Raw genomic sequence first — 21,065 nt, forward strand, 5'->3', positions numbered from 1 at the left:
AATTCATAATGCTGCTTTTAAAAATAACGAAGCGAATGTATACACCAGATAATTCTTTTGTGACATTCTTTTTAGATGACTTAATTTTTGTTAGCTTTGATAACGAAAAAAATACAAATTCGTTCAATAAGTATAAAATTGTTTTTTATAAAACTACGTTCAAACATAACAATATTTAAAAAATCTAAAAATATTCTAACCCCAGAGTATTCTTAAAAAGATCTTTTTGTGGAATTTCTTGGTCCAAGAAAAGTGGAAGTTGGTGTACCGACTTTGGTTACTAACGTGTCATGGTGTCTGTCCACCTATTTTCAACATCTCTTGGATAGAAACAATTTTCTCTCTGGGTTTTCCTACAGCTTTTCCTCTCTCTACTTCTACTCGATCAATTTTCTTCCATCCATCAAAACTTACAGTAACTAAACCTGCAACAAGAATTAAAGTGACATTATAAAATAAATAAATGAGATTAAATGAAATATAAAAAAATCTAGGAGTTATTTTAACGGAGAATACCTTGGATTGGGTAGAAATTTCAAGGGGAATATTACAACTCAGTAGGAGGCGAGGAGGTTGGTTTAGTGGAAAGGGGCCCCAATAGGTATATGCTTCCGTCCTTGTGCACCACATCCTCTTTGCAACTGGACATTAAGTCCCGTTGGCATTCCTTTACTTTTTTTTAAAAAAACTGAGTTGCAATTACAATTATTCCCGGAGTTTAAACACAAATAATTGGAATTTCTCCAAAACTGACTTAGCAAGATTTTTTTTTGCAACGTGGGGTATTCTGCGACGAATAGTACCTCCCACTGGTGCCAAGGCCTCTCAACCAACAGCGTCCCACGGTAATGAAATAACTCATCAAGTTCTATATAAAATTTCTGGAAAGAGCGGTGAGACCGTGGCAGTACGAATATACTCACTATTTCCAGCCCACTAATTCTCCCCTCCTTAAATTTTCTGAAGAAGAATTCCCTATATTAAAAGTAAAAGAAAGTACCAAGTGCGTACATTAATCCTTCAACACTTAGTTGAATTACCAAAAAACACCATGAAGCTTCAGGTACTGCACGCGGTCCAGAGATAACCACATAACCACTCCCTGCTAACCAATGCACCTCTCTCCGCAACGACCTCTTCAGGTAACACCCACCTTTTTTTAGTGCATTACCAGTCTCCGGGCTGGCTCGTCTCGCTACAGACTCGGAAGAGAAAATCTAAGGGCAGTGCATCTAGATCTGAACTTTCATAATTTTATGTATTCCTATAAGAGGTGAAATCAGTTTCTTAAATATTGAGTCCGCAGCAAATGTTAACCTGGTGCCGTAAAGCTATTGGTTAAAGGCTGTCCGAATTCTGTAGCTTAGAGTCAAATTGGTGGTGGTAGATTTTGCTTGACAGAGGAAGACCACCTTCACGGTTACATCTGACATCGCAAGGGCATTGAGGTCACATTCCTTCAAAGCCCTTCTGAAGTTGAATCAAATGCGGTGGCCATCTGTCAGGAAAAGGAGCCTAAACAGAAGTTAATATGTAGTACTATAATAGTGTAATTTATTATTTAAACCTTTCTTATTTAATAATGCCTTAATCTGAGTGTAACCAGATTTTGTAATGCTCGTGTCCAGTCTATTGGATGCGATGTCTTGGGTAAGAATAGCCGCTTGTTTGTACGCATTATTCATAGTGGAGAGTATCACTCCAACAGGCCCTGAGTTGATCCAACCAGTACTGTAAACGCCTGAAATATCATGCAGATAACTCACGGATTCTTTTACGAAGAGAAATAATGAAGTAAACAAAGTAAGAAAGTAGCCAAACCTGGGCAGTCCTTTATTCTGCCAGTTTTTTCATCGAACGGTACATTACTATCTGGACAAATGCCTTTGTATCCTATACTTCTAAGTACAAGCCCGCATAAGATTTCTTCAAATTTGTCCGTACTGACCACAGTGCCCTTTCAAAAAAATGCACAGGATTAAACTTTTTTATTCAAGATGTTCTTACAGATGTACAAACTTCATTTGCATTCTTTATCCTTTTAGTTGGAATAAATGGCAACCCGTAATTGTGTTTTTGCGTAAATTAAAAAAAGTTGCACATATGTGCTGATTACAGATGGGTCCTCTAATTTGGCGCTTCAAATGGAAACTCCAACTTACGAAACAGTCTTTATCAAGAGAATACTCTCTTAGAGGCTCAGATATTCCTTCTTTAAACAAAAATACAAAAAGTTGGAGTCTCCATCTTTTAAACGAAATTATCACTGATTTGGGGATGCTCTGATATTCTGAAACGAGAAATGCAAGGAGTCAACATTTAAATTAATTTTTCCCTCATCTTTAAGGAAGCAGAAGACAAATGGGGGTCTCTCTAAATTATAAAAAAAATTAAACATTTTTCAAACTTTTTGATGTATAAATACCTCTTTATGGTTAACTATCTTATTTATGCTGAATTTTACACCTGAAACGGAAGCATTCCCTAGGATTGCAACAGGTTTTCTGTAGAACAATGGTTGAAACATTTTGTCTCCAACTTGTTCCGTGCTTTGCGTTTTGAGAATAAGTTCAGTCAATCGCTTTCTAGCGCGTGGTAATTCTGAAAGTAAACGGTTTGTTAGTTAAAACTGGGCCAATATTTGACTATAACATAAATAGTCAATCAATCAAAATTCGTTACTAACAAGAAGCTCCAAAAAGGCTACATTAAGTGTCTTGGATTAACGTCTGTTTTTCTGCTTGTGCGCGAGTGCATCGAGAATAAGCGAGCCCCGGAGCCGCTAATGACCTCTCTAGTACTCTAGATCTTACCTTACAGAATTATCTCTAGACCTTACAGAATTGCTACTAGATCTCAGAAACAGAATCGCTTTATTTCTTTTACGAAGTCAAGTATAGTACCGATAAAAAAAGAAAAAAAAATGACAAAAATAGAAGATGAAAATAGCTCTTATTAATCTGTTTATGAATGAACGTAATATTCACGAATATTCGAAAATTAGTTTTGAAGAGCGTCATCAGATAAATTTTAAACTATTAAAAAAGAAACGCATAAACAATAACTGGTTTACGCGTCTCCCACTAGAAAAGCCTTAAGAGATAATATTTGAACAAGAAGTACATCTTTTTAGCACTATTTTAGAACAATATTTTAAGAATAATGGTAGTAAAAATAAAATGTTTCTGAAATTAGGAATCTGAAGAATTTTTAACTTACAACTACAACAAAAGTTGTTATTTAAAACAACATATGATCAAATTTTCCTCCAGATACTAATTCAAGGAAATGGACATTCAAAGGGCCCAAGAGATAGTTGGAAGAAGACACTACCCTACTATCACGAGGGATATTCCTACACTACTCAATCTTGTAAAAAGTAATTCAGACAGTACTAACCGGCCACATATTGTTGTATATCCTTCAACTGTTCAGATCTGAACTCTGTTCTTACACCAGGAAGTTTCGTCATCTCACGAAATTCCTTTGTAGTAAAGGCCACTTGCAGCGGTCCTCTACGGCCCACCAGATAAGCATTTCTAATGTTGCTTGAACTAAGTGTGTCCAGAGCATGTGCGCTAATATCAGTTTTCTGCAACAGTAGTTTGTGTGTAAATAAAATACAAAATCGATTGCGCTGACAGGATGAAAGGTGTTTAAAAGACTTCAGGTTCAAAGACTGCGTTCTATAGTCAATATCTGAGAGTGAGCTTCGGAATTAACCAGAATTGGTTGTGTAGGTCAATTTATTTAAAGAAAGAATTCATAATATTTTAAAGTATGTTGCAGAAAATATACTTTAGTAGTCTGTGCGCTTCAATTAGAATTATTTTTCTTTAATACCTAAACCGTCAGTGAGCAAAGCCTTCTGTGTCTGATACCTCAATATATGAACTATATATCATCTAGCTATCCTAATGCGAAGATGGCTGGAATTACTTGTTCATTAACGGAAGTTTAGGAGCTTAAAAAAAAAAAAAAAATCTGCACAAAAAGGAGACTTAAATAAACACATTTTAAAAGACATGCAGAAAGCTGTCGTGTATAAATTTTTTGTTACTATTACCAAAAGAAATAACAGTTTTGGAAGTGAAATCAGATCGAAGAATGAAGGCTTAAACAGTTAAAATATTTTATATTAAATTAGTATTGGGTTACCTGCCAGTTGGTAAATTAATAGTATTTTAAATTGTTAATCTCTATTATATGTAATAAAAATAAGTTATTTTTCAGCATTTTTTTTATTCATTAATTACTAAATCAGATTTTTTATACTATCTGTTTAACCCATTGGGTTTGGCTAATCTGGAATTTACGGGGAAAAAAATATATATTTATAACAAACGGTCCTTAATCTATCTAGATGTTAGCAGTTCGTTTAAATTAGAGATACAACGTAGTATCTGCAGCAGTCATCAAAACAGTCAAACTGACAAAATCCAAATAAGGAAATACCAATGTTTCAGTTTCAAAATTTTGATCTCCTTACGGTAATGGCTAACCGTTATTTCTAGACTGAAAACATCCTTTTTTAACTAAGAAAGCTACCATTATTAAACAAATTGAATTATAAATAAAATTTAAATACTAGACGATGTACTACTAAATATAAACATAAACGTACTAATAAACACCTTTAGAACGTCAACTGGTGTAAGAAGTATTCTGGCTACATCCATAGCCACGTTACCTTGACCAAGGATTGATACACTGTCTGAGGAGAGGTCAACTTCTAAATTCTTATTATCAGGAAGTCCATTATACCAGCCAACAAAGCACCTTGCTGATATTAAATTATTTAATTTCTCACCTTTAATACCTAATTCACAATCTTCGCTGCATCCATATGCCTAAAAATTAAATAAATATCGGATTTTAGTCATTTAACCATTATCTTTAGACAGGTACATACAAAATTGTCACATCTTACCAAAACTACTGCATGATATGAATTACAAAATTCGGTGAAAGGTATATCTTTTCCCATCGTAACATTTCCTACAAATTGGAAATTGGGATGAGATGCAGTCTTTGTAAACGTACTAATTACATTTTTTACTTCAGGATGATCTGGAGCGACTCCATATCTGACAAGTCCAAAAGGGACTGGTAATTTTTCGTACATATCCACCTGAACATTTGGAACTTCCTGAAATTTTAAACTTACTAAATATTCAGTTTTTGTTATGGTTAGAGTTTTTTTTGTTAACTTGCCTTTAATATGTGCTGCGCAAAGTAAAATCCAGCCGGTCCTCCTCCAATAATGCAAACTTGTTTTGGTGAAAAATTAGGCAGGCTACAAAGACCACGGATTAAAATGGATTTAAACATCTTGCTCCTATTATCTAAAAAAGTTTACATAAGAGTACTGTTATCAAAAGTTCATGTACAATAGAACCTAATACTGCCACAGATTAAGATCTTTACCATCTATCACATTGGATCGTTTAGAACACTAAAAATATATTACTTCAGAGCTATTAAGTTGTACAATTCCTTAATAATTAATTTTCCATTTTTTTTTAAATGCAGCAAGACTTTAATAATTCATTTGCATAAAGACTTATTTTTAAAAAACGCGCTAAATTAGTTGATTACCCTACTAAGTTATGTGACTGTAACAGTGTAGAAGTAGAACCTATCCCTCCAGAACAGGTGGAGCTGTTTAGTCTTCACTTAAGTGTTTACTGTTTAACTGCTCGGAACAATTCGATTGCCTTCTGAGTACTTTTACTTTTTTTTCTATCTTTCAATTCATGATCCTTGTAAATATTTAAAAATAAAATTAATTTTATTACCAGAGTAAGTTCAAAAGAAATACAGAAGTCTTGAAATCAGAAGAAGAATTGTAAACACTAATTTTTCAATCATTTTCAGATGTTTAGCCAAGGAGGTCTGAATACTACTGCGAACTTTGGGTCCACAGTAACTTCTACAAGTGCGAATCCAATGAAGGATTATGAAGTGACATCACCACCGGATGATTCTGTATCTTCCCTTGCTTTTAGCCCACCCACCGTTTTGCAAAATTTCCTAATAGCTGGGTCTTGGGACAATAATGTAAGTCCAAAGCAAAAAAGCATAAAATACAAAAAAAAAAGTTTTTATATACCAATTGTATTAATTATTTGTAGGTAAGATGTTGGGAAGTTGAACAATCCGGCAAGACAATCCCTAAATCAATGCAAACCATGCAAGGACCAGTACTTGATGTTTGTTGGAGTGACGTAAGAAAAGACACTCTTAGAAACAGAAATGTAATTCTTGTATTTGTAATAATCTCGAAAATTTGTTTTTGTTTCAGGATGGAACTAAGGTGATGATGGCATCGTGTGACAAACAGGTGAAATGTTGGGATCTCACCAGTAACCAGACAGTGCAAGTAGCAGCGCATGATGCTCCTGTCAAAACTTGCCACTGGATTAAAAGTCCAAATTATACATGTCTGATGACAGGATCTTGGGATAAAACGCTAAAGGTATAGACAGACGAATAGCAAACTCAAAATTAATTGTTTACGCTTACTTAATTTTTAAGTAATCAATTGTTTACAGTAATTATTGTAATTATTAATAATATTAATTATTTAAAATTTATATACTTAAACATTGAAGTTAAATGAATCAGTAAAAAGTTTCAAGTTTTTAACACATATTTATTGACTAAATGTTACTTTATATGTTAACAGTTTTGGGATTTGAGATCTTCTCAACCAATGATGACAATTACACTACCAGAAAGATGTTATTGCGCAGATGTTGTAAGTAGGCGTATTTGATTTACAACAAACAAATGTCAGTAAGGCTCCCATATATTAGGTAGTCCAACCTCGTCGCCTAGCACAGATGTTGGCAAAGTTTGTGGTTAAAAAAAAAAAATGTACCAATCAGCTTGATAATTTTAACATAGTACTTGAATTGCTATGAACGAGATACCCAAAATTTTATTTAATTTTTTTTATTGTTGCAACTTTACCTCAAATTTGCCTTGTTTGATGAGTTATTGAAGGGGGAACGAAAAATGTGCAGGGACGCCCGCTGATCGTTGAATACGTCCTTACAAGGAAGTTTTCAAACACAAAATTACAAAATTTGAATTTTTGTTTAGGATTATCCTATGGCTGTGGTTGGAACTGCTGGTCGTGGACTTATCATTTATCAGCTGGAAGGTAGGCCGCAAGAATTTAAAAGAGTGGATTCTCCATTGAAGTATCAACACAGATGTGTAGCCATTTTTAAAGATAAAAAGAAGCAGCCAACAGGTTTGATATTACACTACATAATTTGGAAGTTGTTTTGAAAGACTCTCCCCAAAATATAGCAAATTAGACATCTTTTTAGGCTATTTTTCATTTTAACTTAACCACTCAAATTCCTCCATCTTTTATGTCAAGTGTACATTATGGTATTGTTGACTAAGGGGTTTGAATTTGAAGTCAGATATTTGAAGTCTAGTGTTTTTCGGTTATGTTGGGAGAAAAAAATTCAAAATAGGGTCTTCCAACGTATTAAATACTAAGTTGGCACTGGTTTTAAATTTGACATTCTTATTAGGGTGTTATCCATCTAAGTTTCCTAACAGCCAGCTCTAACCTCTTAACTATTCGAGGTCGAGGAGCTCCTAGTAACCGTATTGGGCTTTTTTACTTCTTTTTTAATTTATAATTTTTTTATATAAAATGAAAAACGTCTAAACACAAAAATTATCATTTTCACAAACCAGTTCAGATTGTTAATAGTAACAACAGGTATATTTTACAGGATTCGCTCTTGGGAGTGTAGAAGGCCGTGTGGCCATACAGTATGTTACTCCATCAAATCCTAAAGAGAACTTCACATTCAAATGCCATAGAACAAATGGTGCTGCAGGAGGTTATCAAGATATTTATGCGGTTAGATTATTATGAAAAATCAGTTTTATTAAGTTTTTTGCTTAGATCGGTAGTTAGGCGTAAAGTGCGCATGAAAAGAACAAAAGAAATACAAATCAAGGTCGGGAAGACCTAGTGGTAACGTACGAATTTGGCAATGTTATAGTCTGTATTCTGGGATAATGACAATAATATTGAAGCGAAGTATTGATGAAATGATAGCAGTTTGCTCAATATTGCCGGATAAAAACAAATATCGACTGTATATACATATATAATTATATATTTAAAACAATGATCGGCTTGAATAAAGCCATGTTATTATAAATATTAATAATTAATTTTACGTTATTAACCTCTTTGTCTTCTTTGAGCCGACCAATGGGGCAACTTGCAAACTTCTAAATACCTCTTATTGAGCGACTGCCAGCTCAAAACAAAGTTTAGGGTCAGAAACAAAAAGTCTGTTCATTTTGATTGAATATGTTTCTTCAGTAACAGTTTGGTTTTTATTAAATTGTGGCTGGAATCTATGCAGATACCCCATTTGATTGTTTGAGTAAAAATATAATTTTATTTGGTTTTATTATCAGTGTTTAGTTTGAAAATGAAAAGCCAAGTACTTAAATTACCATAACTTTACTATACTAATAAAATCTACTTTTCGCTTAATTTTTTTCAAATTGCAAAATATACATATATTTTGTCCAGTAAAGGCATTTTCTTTATTTTAAGGAAGGTCCAATAATAAGCTGCCTATTTATTTAGAGTTCCATTTTGTAGAAATATAAGTAGGCGTTAATGCGTTGATGATGAGAGAGCTGATTTTTGCTTTAAGAAGATTCCTTGATTTATTTTAAAGTATTGGCCATTTAGTTAATGTAAATTATTAATCAAAAAAATATAATTAACATCTATTTGAAAAATTTTCTTTTAAATTTCTAGGACGATGAAATTTTACTGTTTGAAAAATGACTTTTTGTTTGGGTTTTAAAAAAATCTTTATGCAGCATGGCGTGCGGGTCACTATCTCAATAAGTAACTTTATTGATACTTCTTTTTACAGTTGTGTGTAGTTAGAACGCTAGCATCTTTTGTTATTTGGAGGTTGCAAAATAATCAAGATTAGCTATTTATTGATGTATTTCAAAACTATAGAAGAGTTTAACTAAAGTAGATGAAACCTTGTTTTTACGATTTGTAATTTGCAAGCATTGGGAAAAAGTAAGCCTCAACTTGTTCAACGTATTTGCATTGCATTTGAGTAATATTGGTTGTATTTTAAGGTGAACGACATAGCCTTCCATCCAATCTACGGCACACTAGCCACGGTGGGATCGGACGGTACTTTCAGTTTCTGGGACAAAGATGCCAGGACTAAACTTAAACCTTCTGAAGTGATGGAACAACCGATAACAAGATGTGCTTTCTCACATAATGGCCATATTTTCGCATATGCTGTCAGTTATGATTGGTCCAAGGTAAGTTTTTTTTACCCTCACTCTTAAGAGCTGGTAAGCCCTAGGGGAAATTAGCAACTAGAGAATGTTGCGTCCCTGCGGAGACGCTAGCCTTAAAAATATCAACAACTCTTAATAGTAACACTGATAAATAAAGAGCCTGCAGAGATAGCTTATTATGTGCATAACTATTTGGTTTTATCAACCAATTGGCAAATTTACAAAACTCATCACTCAAACAAACATACTTCACACTTTTAGATGCCTACACTCTATGATAAACAGTTAAGGGAGCTCTAATTGGTCTTAAAAGTCGCATCGATTTCGATTTATTAAGCCATTCCCTCTTCAGTCTGCAGCTGATTAGAGAACAGCATTGCTTTCTTGCCAACTCTTTTTGATTTTATGTTTCTACCAGAAATAAGTGTTTTACACCGGAAGTACAACATCAAGATACTTGTCCGGAAATAGTTCCTAAGATTTTCTTTAAACTTTGTTTAAACTATTTACGCGTAAATCCATAACTTACATTTGGAAATGTGTTGGAACCGAAGAACTGTGTAATATCGTTGAAGATTTAATTAACACTCAAGTTTTTCTTATTTCTCGGCCAGTTATGGAATTTCATCCATTTTCAGAGATAGATTCATCAATTTGATGCAGAGATTTTGACATCCATTCACGTTGTTTCACTTCACTTGCTGCCACCAAAAAATAGGAAAACTTATTTGCTTATTGACGTGCTAGAGGCGACTGAGTAGGAAAAAGCCAATATATTATGGCAACAATGTCATGCGAGTTTTTCACATTATATTTATTTTTTAAAAATAACGATCATAAATAAACAAACATACAAATAAAACAAAAACAAAAAACCTTACTGATGTATTAACTTGAGATCACAATAGAGGACAGGTGTCCATTAACCGCCTTAGTCAGAAAATCCAGTGCTTCAGTCCAACATCTTGGTCATTTAGTCTGCAGAAAATAATGCTTTGATGGGAAAAAATTTCTGTGTATGGTCCTAATATCTAATACATATTTAAATAATTTTTTAAATATTATAAATTTTGTTTATTCATTTTTAGGGACATGAATTTTACAATCCAATGAAGAAAAATTATATATTTTTGAGAAACTGCTTTGAAGAATTGAAACCCAGAGGTACAACGTAAAAAATATAAAGGAAAATCTTAACAGATGATTTTTTTGTAAATATGTTAGTATTTTTGTTTCATTCCACTTTGTATTTGTATATTGACACTAATAATAATTATCAAATAATTATTATCAAATTGTACTACAAGATATTGAAGTTTTTTTATTTTTAATTTTTTTTATAATCATTACTTTATTTTTTAACTTTGAATTTAACTGAAATATTATTAATCAAGTGTTGTTATTTAAAAAATAAAATAAAAAAAAGCGATTTATAATAGCTGAATAACATTTATTCAGTCAGAGACCTTGCCTCTATTCTTAGCTGCCAACACAGATTCACTTGGTCTCTCGTTGCCAGACTATGTAGATTCTTGTATTTAGAGCTCCTGACAGCACAGCTCAACTTTTACAGCCAATACTATATCTTTAGAAAAGTACATATGTTTTCTTTACTTACTTTTTTAAATATATTTTTGATTTAAAACATTCCATCATTATGTTTTCCTTTAAATTTCCCCTAACAATTATTATTTTTATTTTCAATTTCTTCATCTTCAACTAGCATTTAATAATTTTACAAAATTTAATAATTTCACGTAAACAGGACTGTTCAAAAAATATGTGATATATTATTTCGTGCATTAGAAGATGGTATTTAAATCTTCATTGCAGTCTTCGCCCCAAACTTGGCCAACTGGCTAGTTCTTTCCAGAACCATCAGTCTATTCTTTTAGCTCTTCTAAGAGAATAAAAGTAAAAAAGAACCTAGGTAATGATTTTTCGGTTAAACCTGAAATGGTTCGTTCTAAGGAGGTTTCAAAAATAAATTAAAAAAAAAAACAAACAAAGAAGAAAGTCCATAGCTTTGGAGGAAAAAGCAGTCGTGCCTCATCCTTTGTAATCCATTTACAAGTTGTTTAGAATAAATTTAAAATACTTTAATAAGGGTGCTTACCACCTAACAATGGTTTCTCAAAGGTAGAATTTTATTACACATACAAGTATTAACTTCAAGATTGTAGAAAAGTTGCCGGAAATCTGAACAGGTTTGGGAGTTTTCGAAATTTAGTTGGAATAGGCTTCAATAATTTATTGAAACAGGGCTGCCAGCTCTACGCTTCTATTTGAAAAAATTTCTAGAAAATTAGATTTTTTTTGCTAAAATTTGAAAACTATATTCGCTAAGAGTGACTTGTCCTGGGCGTGCCAAATAAAACTTAAAGAAGAAAAACATAAAGCAGTGAATATACCAATGCTAGGGTATATTTCTAAATTTGAAAATATTAAAATAAATAAATAAACTTTAGAATAGTTAGGTTTGTGACAATAAGTCAAGGTACATTAAGACTCTTGTGGCTTCGGTACTGTGGGGCCATAGGTCCCGTCCTGGTTTTCTAATTTTAGGTTAGTGTCTAGAATTTTGGAATTTTAATTTCTTTGCACCTACGACACTCACCAATTAAATACATTTTATTGCATGGCATTTTTGAAGACAGGAGGATGTGCATGATTATTCGATTAAAGCAATCCTCATTTCATGCCATATATTGATAGCAATGTCATCAATTTTTCCCAACTTGTGTATGAGCAAATATATGATTTAGGCTTGATGTATAGACTTGAATAAAATACAAATGTATTCCTTACATAAAATTCTAGTTGTAGCCGTAAGCTAGATTTAAATACATCGATAACAAGACAAGTTATAGTGACCGCACTGTGCTATTTTAGAAATATCCTTCTGTAATGGGGACAAATGATCCTGTGATTATTTTACCAGTATTAGACATCTGTTATTAGAAATTTATTTCCAATCAATTTACTGACTTGAACACTATTGTGTTCAAAACTCTTATTATTTCTAGGGGGGGGGGGCGGATCTACTAAGAGGTGCATAATTATTGAAGAAATGTTTTGGTTTAACATAGTTGGCAAATGATTCGCGTTTTTTTCTTTCCTCTGCGTGTTCATATATTTCGTTGAATGGAGAAACTGAGGATATCAAAAAGTCGTACAAATTTTTGTTTCAGTCGATTTATAGAGACGGAAATTCATTCACAATTGGTGAACGCTTATGTTGGAACCTCCTTCTTCATTTTCAAACCCGAAGAAATGAGTGACTGAAATTACGTCGTACTTTTCTTTAAGGTGATCCAGTAAAAGAAGCACCAAAACTGCAATCATAGATGAAAACATTGAACATTGTGGACAATGTTTAGACGATCGAAGTGTATCATCATATAGCTGATATAATTAGAGGCGAAACCTAATAATTATTTATAGATTATATTAGATTTCAAAAAGAATATTATACAGTAAAGAAAAGTGAGAAAATCGCAAAAACAAAACAAATTATACATTAATGGGTGGGTTACTTCCTCCCAACCTAATTTCTTCAAATTTTCAATTTTATTAGCTGATTTAATTTTTATTAATACTTCTATTGAAATTTCTCAATACGCTAAAGAAACCCATCTCTCTTCCAAAAGTACTTGTAAGTATTTTTCTGAGAAACTTCTAGGTTTATAATTGCACAATGAGTATAACGGAGTTAACTTAAAAATCTTTGGAGCCGATATACACAAAATATAAAAAATAAAATAAAAGAAGTCAATGAATTGTAGAAAAACATATTAGCGCGGCGCGTTGCTTGGTTGGTAATGATTCCAAATGTGTAACCTTAACTATCTGTGATATTTTGCTTTGCTACATAAAGAGGACAGAACACGCATACAGATCGGATGGAGACCTCAAAACGGATATTTCCGGTTAAAACATAATCTAGTAAAATAGGATTTTAGAAAGAGATGGTAAACAAAAAATACTGAAATTGGCAATAATTTTTCTTTCCTATATTCGTTGTTAAAAGTTTTAGAAAAAATGCATTGGATGCGTATGTGGACACGCAGATGCTTTGCGTCCATTCTCACTCCACATTTACTGATATGTTGTGATAACATATGAGAATTCGTAAATTTGGATGCGTAGATAAAGAAATCATTTTTTACTAAAATACTACAAGACCTTAGAAGGCCGTGACTTTTCCTCAATTTTTCGCTTTCTTAATCCAACTCTGATAATTAATCAATAAATGTAAGAGGAACTAACTTGGAGGTGGTAATTCGAAAATCGATTTGAGAAAGGGACATAAAAACTTTCTTTTAAAAAAAAAATATTGTTCTTTTAGATTAGATGAACTGTTTGCGCACTCGGCGAGACTTTTAAAGCGAAAAAAGAAACTTCTTGCAAGATCAAGAAATTGGAAGCCTAGATTGGTTTCCTTGGTCACCGGATTTTCAATCCAAGTGAGCCTTTATGAGACAAACTTCAAAGAAGGATCTTCGGCGGAATATTATTATTATTTAGCTGAACTAATTGGCAACTGCTTTTTTGGAGGAATGAGACGCGATTACTTAAGTTACTATTGGAACTTTTAAATAGCAAGCCTCATTTTTCTGTAGCAATTATTGCGTAATTTTTATTTCCTAAAAATTAAAGAAAAGAAAAATTGAATGCATTTTTTAGAAAAGTAAGTTTTTACTTTGGAAAAAACAGGCAAAACCTTTTTGCTGGTTTTCCAGATGATTCATTTCCAAATTAGTGCAATAGCTAATGGAATTGGGACAATAAAAAAGCCAGTGCACTAAATTTAAGAACCTTTTGTTAAATAGCCGAGATTTTTTTATTTGGAGCTACATTATCTAGGTAACACTCTATATAAGGACTTGGAGGGGAGTAGTCCTTCAGGAACCATAGTTAAATTTAGATTTGTGAAGGAGCCATCTCCTGATCGCGGCTCCCCCCTCCACAGATTGTGGGGATAAGAACAAAACACTAAAGTTAGGAGGTTGGTTTGGTCAGTCGGGGCTCAGTTCACATCTAGTCAGCAACTCTCCTAAATAGCATTAACCATGGTAAGTAATTAATTGATATGATCTCTGTGAAAATGTATAATTCTTGTTTTTAATTTTTTCAATAAATCGATATGCTCTTAGTTCATTTAATTGCTGGGTTTAAATCGATTTTGGATGGATTGCAAAGTTTTTGATTTAAACATTGATTTGAAATTACACATTAATTTTATTGTGTTGTTGTTAATTATTACTATTATTATTTAAAAATAAATTTTAAGAGGAATTTAGGTGGATTTTTACTTCGATTGTTTTCCATTACACGTTACCATACTTGTCTTATTTTAACAGTTCATACTTAGAACATTACAAGTTCCTCTTGTTAACAGTATAATGTCTTTTGTAAAGTCTTCCTTGACACTAACTTTACGTTAAATATCTGACTACTGAGTCAGGGCGTAGCATGAAATTATGGCATTAAGCCAACTTCCCTACTAGTGACCACTTTTGGTTCTTGAGCTATTATTAAATTAAACCCATGGATCGACTGTCTGCCTTGTCCTATTTTCTGAGTAGTATTTATTTCAGATTGAAAAACATACATATATTATACAAATATTTATACTAGTTTTTTGTTTGAAAGTTTTTTTTTTTTTTCTTTAGTAAATCTCTTAAAATAACTTAAGCTTTGACATTTGATACTATTGACTAGAATATAAAACCATGATATGAATTTAAATATAGCAATGTTGCAACAAATGTTACTCTATATTAAATAAGATATGCCAATGTCGAAAGATGTAATTCCTTATTTTCAATTAAGCTGCCAATTTTTTCAGATTATTATTTTAAATGCTTAGAGTGTTTTTATAACACATTAGTGGATTACAAATAAAAATTTTTCTTATTTTTAATAGGATATAACAAAAACAATTGTTTGTGTTTTTTTTAACCTTTAGATTATCTTTGTTGCCACTCTACACACTTCATATGGCCATTTTGTTTGTAATTTTAAATAGTAAGTTAACGTAATATTGTCTAGTAGCTTTATATTATCACAACATATCAGTAAATGTAGAGAGAATGGACGCAAAGGAAATGCGATTGTTACTTTCAAGAACTAAATTGTAAGGAAATCATTCAGCTTTCGAAATACAAACATTTATTCGCTAAAACTGTGATAATTTCAACTTTGTTTAAGTAGTGCCAGAAGTAAATTCAAGATCTATATTGTGTGCACTGCTAACTAAAGCTTGTTGTGTTGTGTAAACAGGCGGATAAGGAAAAGAAGAAGAAGAAGAAGGTAAAAGAAGAGAAGGAGGAAGCGCCGGCAGCAGCTCCAGCTCCGGCTCCCGAACCTGAGCCTGCCCCGGCCGCCGCCCCCGCCAAGCGACCCTCCTCCAAGAGTAGCAAGAAAGCCAAGAGATCCGGCTCCTCCGTCTTCTCCATGTTCACAGAATTTCAAGTGGCCGAATTTAAGGAAGTCAGTATTCTGCTTTACAAAAATTTTCATTTTATTAATCATAGTAAATGTTTTTATTTTGTAAAAACATGTTAAAATTACACATAATGTCCTTCTATATAGGGATTTTCGCTCATGGATAAAGATAAAGATGGTATCCTAGGAAAGGAAGATCTTAGAGCGACCTGGGACCAAGTTGGCAAGTTGGTAACTGATAAGGAACTTGACGACATGTTGGGCGAAGCTCCTGGTCCAGTTAACTTCACCCAGCTGTTAACGCTTTTCGCCCAAAGGATGTCTGGAGGTGAAATATTCCTACAATAATATGATAATTATTACACACAAATCAGAAAATAACGATGTACTTTTTGTTATAAAAAAAGTTGAAAACAAAAATTATTACTTTCTCTTAGAGTGTGATTGAGGAAGTACAGAGTCATGCCTGACTTGCGGCATCACGTATTCGCTTACTTAGTGTATATACTCGTATTTCGGGAAGAAGGAATGGATGTGTTTTTAAGCTAGGCCGTCCTCACTCTCTGAATTTGGCTGTTCTAAAGCTGGAAATCCAGAGAGCCCTTCTAATTGATGTTTATTTTATTTGACCGCTGACCCCATTATAATTGTGAAAATCTTACCAACTTTTATGGGATTTGTTACAACCCCCTCTTATATTTAAAAAAATAAATCACTTTTATAGTTTCAACAAACGTTTCTTTTTGTTTCTGGTTTGTATTCTATTTTTAATGACGTTCCGATTGAATGATCTATGCCAATCGTCCTTAAACTCTGTGTTAGGTTGAGTTTTTTTTAATGATTTTAACTTCTGTGAGGAAGCTGATCTGATGTAAAAGAAACGAACGCAAAGCAAACCATAACGTAGTTGCGGCAAAAGTACTCCAAATCAATAATTTAGATTAGACATTCTCTGGTCTTAAGTTTTAATTGCTTACAATAACAGCAGTCATTGCAGGAGAACGAAAAGGAAGGTTGCAATTGGCAGTTTTTCGAATTTAATTTTAATTTTAAAAAATATCCGTTTTGTGGTTCAGTGGTTTTTACAAACAGATCAGCTTGCGTGACATTCTTCCTTTGTCTAGGGCCTATAGTCTAGGCCATTTCATTTTTGTTAACATGTATAAATAATTATTCCAAACTATTTTTTAAAATAAATATTCCAAAATTCGAAAAAATTGAATTGTAAACATTGTTGAAAACGGAATGAAACTAACGAAAACTTTATTTTTTAAAAAATTAGGTTCCGACCCAGATGATGTCATCAGAACAGCTTTCAAGGCCTTTGACAAAGAAGGACTTATTAATGGTGAAGAGTAAGTTTCTTTTTAAACTTAATCATTATGAATGTTGATTTTTTTCCTAGATTGAATGAAAGTGTTACTATCTGATACCTTCTCGAAGAATTAAGACCTTTATTTGTAAATTGAAATACACTTTTCAATACTAATGTTTATGAAAAAATGTTTTACATGTTGGAAAATCGCAGAAAGTTCAAATTTTTATATTTGGTTTAGTTGGCACATTGCTGAAAGAGTTTTTCAGTCGTTTGAGGAAAAGGCTCCAGTGAGTGTCTTTAAACTTGATGCACTAATTGCATGCTGGAAGATTTATAACTTTTTTTCGAAACATACCGGGAAAGCATCCTTAAAGCGCGTTCATTGGGGAGATGAGAACTTGCTTTTTCTCTTGAGTACCTAATTTATGATCTTGTCACTTGTGTAATAAAATTGGGTATTAAAATGTAACCAAACTTCAAAGTTTGAAGAAGCTTGGTCACCCGGAACTGCCTCTTTGCCAAGTTTTTAGCACTTAACGACTTTTTACGAACACGAATTCAATGATTTTCTTCTAACATGGCACTCACTACAACATAAGTGAAGGCTTTTATTTGAAGTAAGCTCTCCTCTGAAGTGCGTTTCATTTCATTCCAACATCCGTTTTTGTTTGCGAGAGCAAAATGCCAAAATTAAAAATATCAATCTACCGAAAACAAAAAAGTATGTAGGCATACAACTTTTGTTGCGAAGTTTCAGCAAAAACTGATTATTAAGGTTCTTCTAAAGCAGGATCTTTTTAGTGCAAGCTACATAGATGAGTAAATTTCGTGTGAAAAATTCACTTGAGAATGTTTCAATATTACTGAGTGAAACTTGCTTCAAACAAATTTATTTGAATTACAGTCTGAAGCACGCTCTGCTCACCTGGGGCGACAAGTTCACCAAGAAAGAAGTGAACGACGCCTTTGACGCCATGGACATTGACAACCAAGGAATGATTGACACCGAAGCCCTGATCCAGATGCTTATCGGTGGCGCTGAAGATGAATAAAACGCACGAAAAATGCAAGCATTTAAGAAAAATCTTCGGCTGTATTTTTCATGCAAGAAAATGCCCAAACAGAGAGAAACATTAAAAGTTTTTTTTTTTTTTTTTTTTTCTAAAGCAAGTTTTGAGAAAGTTTAAGTTAGTGTTAAATATATTGTTAATTTATTAAATAATTTAAGTTAATATCATTTAAGAATGAATAACGAGAGAGTCTGATTATAAACAATAAAGAGAACAACCTTTGGTTTACTTTGTTATTTTCATGTTTTTTTTAAATTATTATTATTTTAAATAACTCCCACTAAATGTTATTTCGTAGAGGATATTTCAGCAACTTAAAATACTATTACTGCAGTTTATTTTCAGGCAGTTTACTAACATCTGATATTGTTGATATTAAGATCCAATATTATTTAAATCGCCTTACTTTGAGCAAAATTTTATTAATCTAAATAAAGTGCCTGAAATGGAGACACACATATACAAAAAATGGAGAGTCCTCAGTTATCTGCAGATACTTTCTTTCAAAACCAGATGTGGTCCGTTATCATGACTCGATCTCATTCCATATTTACGATCAAATTTATGATTATTCGTCCATTGTATAAGTCTTAAAATAGGTATAAAAACTCTTTTATCTTTATCGCACGAGAAATTAGGTGTTAAAATGTTAGTACTTTTAATTGATAAAGAATAATGGTTAATTTGTAAAGAATAATGTACAAAATTTCTTTCTTTTTTAGGCAGATGATAGTCCAGTTGGTGGAACTTTCTAGTTTTAACATTCAAATATTTTTCAGAAAATATAAAGGCAAAATGAATGATATTGAAGATGGAAATAGTATATCCTTGACTTTAACAGAATTAATTTATATTATCGTTAGTGTTTGGAACAAAGGGCCAATTATGGGGATCTCACCTGTCAGCTCATCCTAGAGCTGTCCAGAATCCGGATATCTGTTTTCCGTACTAATTGGCCTCGAATCTACAATTCATCAAACCTCTAAACCCTAGCCAATTATTAATTTATTAATAAAATTAATTATGGCATTGTATCAAAGTGAAATTTGATATATGCCTGAGTAGAAACTGCTGTCGTATTTGATGGACATCAGTGACTGATACAAGTGGAATGTTAACAGACAGAAAATTTGCTCCTGATTTTATACTACCTTTATGAAAAATGTAGTTTGTATACTAATTATTTATCGCTCATTTTGCTTCTGAGATGGTCATTTTCTACGATAATCCGAATATCCCCTTTGTATCTTTTTTCTTATTTGGTACGTTGAGGTGCGATATTTAAGCATTCTAATTAAACTGTTAGATTTGTCATTATTATTATTACAATTGAATTCAATTTAGATAGATAAGTATTAATTTAGTATACTCTTATGATTTGGAGATTAGTATGAAGTCCTCTACTTAGTAAAAACATAGATGTCCATAATAAGGATTTTAACTCTTACTAGTCTTAAAAGACAAGCCTTAAGCTACAGATTTCGACGACTAAGACGCTTCCTATGAGATAAAATACTGAAACTCTATAAACATGATACTAATTTACAAAACCATAATTTGCCTATTTAGAAGTTGGAGAGATGTCAAACCATCCAACCTCAACAGACCTTTCAGTCTAAACCGTTCCGACTGTAACACATTACTTACGCATGTTACTACTACATTTCAAACCTTACACAGCACGCCTACTTTAACATTGCTTTTGTCAATAATACTATCAACACAAAATAAAGTAAGATTCCCGAAACATTAGCACAAGCCAATTGTCTCCTAGCAAACGTACTCTACCCAGCGAGGAGATTGAAAAGGAAGTGTTCCATGGATATCCCTGGCAAGTGAACTCAACACTGGAGTATCAGCCATTAATGAATGGCCACTGCGTATATGCCATTAATGGTAACCAGGTTAACTTTTATGCAATGGGAATTCTTGTATTTAAATCATACAATTGTTAATAAATAAAAATAATGAGAAATACAGTTTTATTCTAAGGATATTTCTTGAAATTTGATCGGCACATTCTCGACAGACTAAGACCATAATTAAAAACTGCTCTTTTTCTTTTTGAAGTTTGAAATAGTATCGCTTTACTTTCATATCCTAGAAAAAAATAGCCAGAAAAAATTGCATTCGACATTCGAGGTACAGTGGAACCTCGCATAACGAGCACCTCGCTTAACGAGTAATTCGCATAACGAGTAAAACAAATTGATTCTTATAGCGAGCGATGTTTCGCATAACGATAGTTTTCTAATGACATTTCGCTGACTTATCGAAAACTGCGCATTCTTCGATTAGTCATTCCTGTTTACGCATATGCGTTTCATATTCTCCACGTATCTAATGCACTGATACAGTAAATTCAAAAAAAGAACCGGCATTCACAGCGTTATGAGGCACGGTGAAGCAGCAAGTTCCGATAAGAAGGCAGCTGAGAACTACGTCAGCGACTTCAAAAAACTTTTGATTTCCGAGGGTTACTTGCCACAACAAATTTTTAACTGTGACGAGACAGGTCTCTTTTGGAAGAAAATGCCCAAGCGAACCTACATAACAGAAGAAGAAAAAGCATTACCCGGCCACAAGCCCATGAAAGATCGCCTCATGTTGCTGTTTTGTGCTAATGCAAGCGGTGACTTGAAAATTAAACCATTGCTGGTGTATCATTCGGAAACTCCACGAGCCTTTAAGAAATGCAACATCCACAAGAACAAACTAAATGTATTGTGGAAAGCCAATAACAAGGCTTGGGTGACACGTGACATTTTTGTTGAATGGATAAATGAAGTGTTTGGTCCTTCTGTGAAAAAATATTTATTGGAGATGAATCTGCCGCTCCATGCGTTGCTTGTACTGGACAATGTTCCCGCTCATCCTCCAAGTCTACAAAATGATCT

At 32.9% G+C, this 21,065-nt stretch overlaps 3 protein-coding genes across 10 annotated transcripts; 2 read left to right on the forward strand and 1 right to left on the reverse strand.

Annotated features, from left to right (window-relative positions):
• Positions 1 to 232: 232 nt before the first annotated feature.
• Positions 233 to 10,422, reverse strand: dare (NADPH:adrenodoxin oxidoreductase, mitochondrial). 8 transcript variants are annotated; one of them, XM_074113222.1, is made up of 11 exons: positions 10,212 to 10,422; positions 9,860 to 10,031; positions 8,227 to 8,400; positions 5,215 to 5,345; positions 4,931 to 5,149; positions 4,635 to 4,850; positions 3,400 to 3,592; positions 2,426 to 2,601; positions 1,822 to 1,957; positions 1,568 to 1,741; positions 233 to 425 (listed from the first exon to the last, which is right to left on the reverse strand). In XM_074113222.1, exons 4-11 carry the CDS (start codon positions 5,329 to 5,331, stop codon positions 289 to 291), a joined length of 1,368 nt encoding a protein of 455 aa, XP_073969323.1. In that variant the 5' UTR covers positions 5,332 to 5,345; positions 8,227 to 8,400; positions 9,860 to 10,031; positions 10,212 to 10,422; the 3' UTR covers positions 233 to 288. The 8 variants fall into 8 exon arrangements, with proteins under 8 accessions (XP_073969323.1, XP_073969324.1, XP_073969326.1 ...); XM_074113223.1 differs by lacking the exon at positions 8,227 to 8,400; XM_074113225.1 differs by lacking the exons at positions 8,227 to 8,400; positions 9,860 to 10,031.
• On the forward strand, positions 5,648 to 10,982 carry Rae1 (ribonucleic acid export 1). The gene is made up of 9 exons (XM_074113230.1): positions 5,648 to 5,802; positions 5,878 to 6,060; positions 6,135 to 6,227; positions 6,305 to 6,478; positions 6,689 to 6,760; positions 7,108 to 7,261; positions 7,761 to 7,891; positions 9,157 to 9,351; positions 10,419 to 10,982. Exons 2-9 carry the CDS (start codon positions 5,878 to 5,880, stop codon positions 10,503 to 10,505), a joined length of 1,089 nt encoding a protein of 362 aa, XP_073969331.1. The 5' UTR covers positions 5,648 to 5,802; the 3' UTR covers positions 10,506 to 10,982.
• Positions 10,983 to 14,246: 3,264 nt separating this feature from the next.
• Mlc2 (myosin regulatory light chain 2) lies at positions 14,247 to 18,404 on the forward strand. Its single transcript, XM_074113236.1, has 5 exons — positions 14,247 to 14,405; positions 15,616 to 15,825; positions 15,928 to 16,108; positions 17,063 to 17,135; positions 18,003 to 18,404. Exons 1-5 carry the CDS (start codon positions 14,403 to 14,405, stop codon positions 18,148 to 18,150), a joined length of 615 nt encoding a protein of 204 aa, XP_073969337.1. The 5' UTR covers positions 14,247 to 14,402; the 3' UTR covers positions 18,151 to 18,404.
• The last annotated feature ends 2,661 nt before the right edge of the window (positions 18,405 to 21,065 follow it).

The sequence above is a fragment of the Rhodnius prolixus genome, unplaced genomic scaffold (assembly GCF_049639745.1).
Source record: "Rhodnius prolixus isolate KJV_2025 unplaced genomic scaffold, Rpr scaffold_7, whole genome shotgun sequence".
Taxonomy (NCBI): domain Eukaryota; kingdom Metazoa; phylum Arthropoda; class Insecta; order Hemiptera; family Reduviidae; genus Rhodnius; species Rhodnius prolixus.